This window comes from Populus nigra, chromosome 14, assembly GCF_951802175.1.
Source record: "Populus nigra chromosome 14, ddPopNigr1.1, whole genome shotgun sequence".
NCBI classification, from domain to species: domain Eukaryota; kingdom Viridiplantae; phylum Streptophyta; class Magnoliopsida; order Malpighiales; family Salicaceae; genus Populus; species Populus nigra.
In genome coordinates, this window is record NC_084865.1 from 2,591,853 (window position 1) to 2,596,033 (window position 4,181).

General features: G+C 33.0%; 1 protein-coding gene across 1 annotated transcript; it reads right to left on the bottom strand.

The window, feature by feature from the left end:
• Positions 1–1,886: 1,886 nt before the first annotated feature.
• On the bottom strand, positions 1,887–2,777 carry LOC133673468 (protein TRACHEARY ELEMENT DIFFERENTIATION-RELATED 7A). The gene has a single exon (XM_062094296.1). The coding sequence runs from the start codon at positions 2,704–2,706 to the stop codon at positions 2,050–2,052; it is 657 nt and encodes a 218-aa protein (XP_061950280.1). The 5' UTR covers positions 2,707–2,777; the 3' UTR covers positions 1,887–2,049.
• Positions 2,778–4,181: the final 1,404 nt, after the last annotated feature.

Consider the following 4,181-nt stretch of genomic DNA (forward strand, 5'->3'; position numbering starts at 1 on the left):
CCCAATTTGTGATTTATTATTTTTTTCAATTTCATCCTCACTCTTTTGATTGATTTTTTTGTTCTTTTGTTAAATTGATTTTTCTTTTTAATTTCATCATTCAATAAAAAAATTATAGTTGTCCTCTACTTTATTTATTTTATTTCAGTTTTGATCCTTATTCTTTTAATTATTATTTTTTATTTTGAATTATTTTTTATAATTGATTTTATTTTTATATTTCATCCTTCAATATTTATAGTCATGTGTTTGAAAAGACAATGCAGGTTGGCATATTTTTTTTTTAAAAAAATTATTTTCTTTTTCAATTTCATCATTTGATATTTTTTTTTAAAATATGCTTTGTGATTCATTTTTCTTTTCTATCAGGTTATTTCAATCTCAAAATCTAAGTCACGAGTTTGGTGGATTAATCCAGGTCTGCCTACCCTTTATTACCTAGGTTACAAGTTTCGGCTAACTCAGTTTGACTCGAGTTTTTCTTGTCCAATTATGTTCTTTCATATTTAATTGCTTAAGAATTAAGCTGCATTGTTTTTTTTATCCAATTCACAAGTTACTGTGTTTTTTTTTTAAAAATTTATTTACTATTTTTTTTTATTATCTAATTAAAATAAAATTAATTTATTCAATCACGTGTATAACCTCAATTGTGAATTTTCTTTCCATCTTTAAAATATTATTAAGACACTTGAAGATATTTTTTATGAAAAAAAATATTCAACCCCGTAGAGGAGCACGGGTACCCATGTCTAGTGCCAACTAATGGAGACTCAAAGAGTTCTAAGAGGCCTTGATTCCGTGTAAACAAATCAACTAAATAAACATTTATACAAAGAATTAGGACAAATATTTAAACGTGGAACTGAGCTTATTATAACATGAACAAAAATTATTTTCCTTTGATAAAACAAAGAAAAGAAATGATTTTAAATAAATTACTGGTTGATAAAAGTACAAAATAAGTTACTTAATTCACTATTACTAGTTTCCTAGTTACATAATTCAATTATTATGTGAAGGAATTTTTTCCCAGTATTCAGACGACACTGAATCTCTTGACAGCATGATGCATTGATATAATATGATACACAATAAACCAACTGGCAAATATGAGTTTTACAATGTTTTGCCAGCTTTGTTGTGCTTTATATTTTCTTCTATTATTATCTAGGTGAGATTGAATCTCTTGAAAGCATGATGCAGATATATATTTGATGATACAGGATAAGACTTTTGGGGTAGAATTTTTAACCTATCTATATCTATATTATTGTTAGAGTCAGCTTAAGAAAATATTCTGGTACTATCCCTGCTTTGATACTGATCCCCATGGTTAGAATGGCTGAAAACAATTATGATAATATTTATCAGAGTGTCCCAATTTGGCATATCCACCTGCATATTACGCTGATAGGACACAGAAGTGGGCTTGAGTCAAATGATAATGCTCATTATGAGCCTGGTATCTTTTGCAGTCACTGTCATGTGGATCCCCCTTGTTTAAACATCTGTCAAATATACAATATGTTCTTGAAGGTAAAAACAAACTTGCAAAATTGTTTCTTATAAGAGAGGACACATTTTTCCGTAGCTGTTATTAAATGCTCGCTATGAGTACAGTATATATGATGTAAGCCTCAAAGTGCACGGTTGTTGTTTTATGTTTAATTTGATGTTGCATGTCTACCCACTGAAATCAGGATTTTAATTGGGGTTGATATATATATGAGCACAACTACCACAGGAGCCTGCAGTATTTATGTTAAAGTCTATTTTTTGGAGATTTTATTTCTTCTCTTGTGATGAAAGAGTGCTATATATTCTTATTTAATTTCTTTCGTGTAGTTTGGATTTCCAATTCCTAATTTGCATGGACATGACAGTACTATTCAACAAGTTAAGTTTTTATTCAAAGAAAACATATCGACAACTTTGGAAAAGAAATAAGAAGTTTTACATGTATAGTCCCAGCAGGACTGTAGAATTTTGTTGTTGACGAGGAGTGTGCGATTATATTGCCACTTATTTCATTTGTTTGTTTTTCAATCAGACCTTGTGCTCGAGATGGTGCTGATTATACTGAGAAGAGGGTGTTGCTATGTCAGAATTCAGGGGACGATCGTGAGCCGACTTGATGTGCGAACCTTCAGTTAGCTTTTCGTTTTTCTTAATTTCCTCTACAAGATGCACATCCTCTTCAATGTTTAGTACTGTGATTTTCTCACCATGAGGACCTGGAACAATGGCTTCCTGGACTTTAGTATGCTCATCGAACTCTAAGATCTCAGTTTTCTGAACTGTTTTCTTCCTTTTCTTCTTAATGAAGCAGCAGAGAGCCACTGAGAGGAATGCAAGAAAGAATAGACCACCGAGTGAGACAAAGACAACAATTATAACAGTCGAATGATGTCCTGGTGTTGGTGGTGGAGGTGGAATAACATGAGGGGGTGGAGGAATGTGATGGGGTGGTGGTGGATGAAATGGATGAGTAGGTGGTGGTGTAATCGGATGATGTGGTGGAGGAGGAACTTTTGGAGAGGGGGGAGTAACGTGTGGAGGAGGAAAATTATGGGGCGGGGACACATTTGGAGGGGATGGAGAACTATGAGGTGGCGCAACTTTTGGAGGGGATGGAGGATTATTATGTGGTGGTGGTAGAGGAAAATACGGGAAGTTGTAGTCATAGTTATTAGTGGGAGCCATTTAAATCTGGGAAAGCTTTGGAAGTTGGATAGATTGTGTTATGCTGCTGTTGAGATGTGAAGAATATGGCCTGTTCTCAATACCTATTTGTACTGCTGACTCTTGAGCAGGGTTTTGAATTGTTTAGTGTTATGCATGCTTCTAAGTTTTGAGTGACTTGACTCTCATGCTAAGTTTTTTTCAAGACTTGTCTTTGATTGCACTAAAAAACACTTCTTGTGTTTTTTTTTCTCTGTTTATTAGAGAGGTTTCCTTTCTACATCTCAATTCTCAGGACAAGGATGTTGATTGGTATGAATTGTTCATAGGCTCCGATAATGACACCATCTTCCAGAGTCAAGAGGGTCATTTTATCAATCACCTAACCTGCCTGGCTTCATTTTTTAGCAGTTTTTTTTTCCAGAAAATTTATGTGAAGAGCAGATAAAATTTAACCTGCTCATGTCCTATCATTTTGAATATCTAAATTAATTGTTTTTATAAAGAATTGGCAGGGTGCATTTTTCCTTTTTTTTTTTTCAAAATCAAGTATTAATATTTAGTGAATGTTCAAATCAAGCCTTAGATGTTTTTTGTTTTTTTTTTTTTGGAAAGTTTCATCTTTTAAAAATTTATGTTGATTTTGCCAAGAATTTGAAAATTTACTCTTCCTTTCATTTTTCTATATCTTTTTCCATGCTTCTTCCCTCTTCATTTCTTTTAAATCTTTAAAATGCACTTAAAATATAATAATTTCGAATTTATCTTTTATAAAAAATAATCAAACACATTCACTTTTTGTTTTTGATTCATAACAGGCATATGCCATAATATTAAAATCAAATTCATCGTGTTAAATTGCAATCTCAATATGATATTTGCATACAAATTGGTTTGCTGCATAGGTATGATCATCTTCTGACTGGAACGGGATGTTATATCAAACCATGAAGAACAATCCCACCAAGTTTCCTTGATCTCCCGCAACTCGCAAGCATGAACTAAAACAAGAGCAATATATATGTTACATTAAACACTATATTGCTGTTTTCCTAATTTGGACTGTTCCCAGACAATGGGCACAACAATTGTAATGTTTGGTAGTGATTGTGATGCTAGTTGATCTCCCCACTGATAGGTTGATCCACTGCCTCCTCGGAGGCCATGATCCTGTCATCTTCTAGGGCTGCCCGTAAAGAATGAGCAGAAGTTCTTATTCTGGAACATAAGAATGTGCCTTGAGCATACATATATGCCTCTTCATAGATTAATTAGGAATTTAGGATATATACCTTGCCCAACTCCCTGAGGATTTCCACTGTAAAAATAAATTCCTTTACCTTGTGAGGGAAATCATCTTTGTATGAATTGTCATGAAGAACAACCATTAGAAGGAAGCAAAATTCTCACAAACATGATGGGATCAAAATTCTCTATTTCATCCTTTTGTTTTTTCCCCCTTTTGTTCAAGTAAACAATATCATGACCAAGATTTT

Excerpts from the sequence above, each read along its gene's own strand:
- LOC133673468 (XM_062094296.1), bottom strand. The coding sequence starts at position 2,706 with ATGGCTCCCACTAATAACTATGACTACAACTTCCCGTATTTTCCTCTA.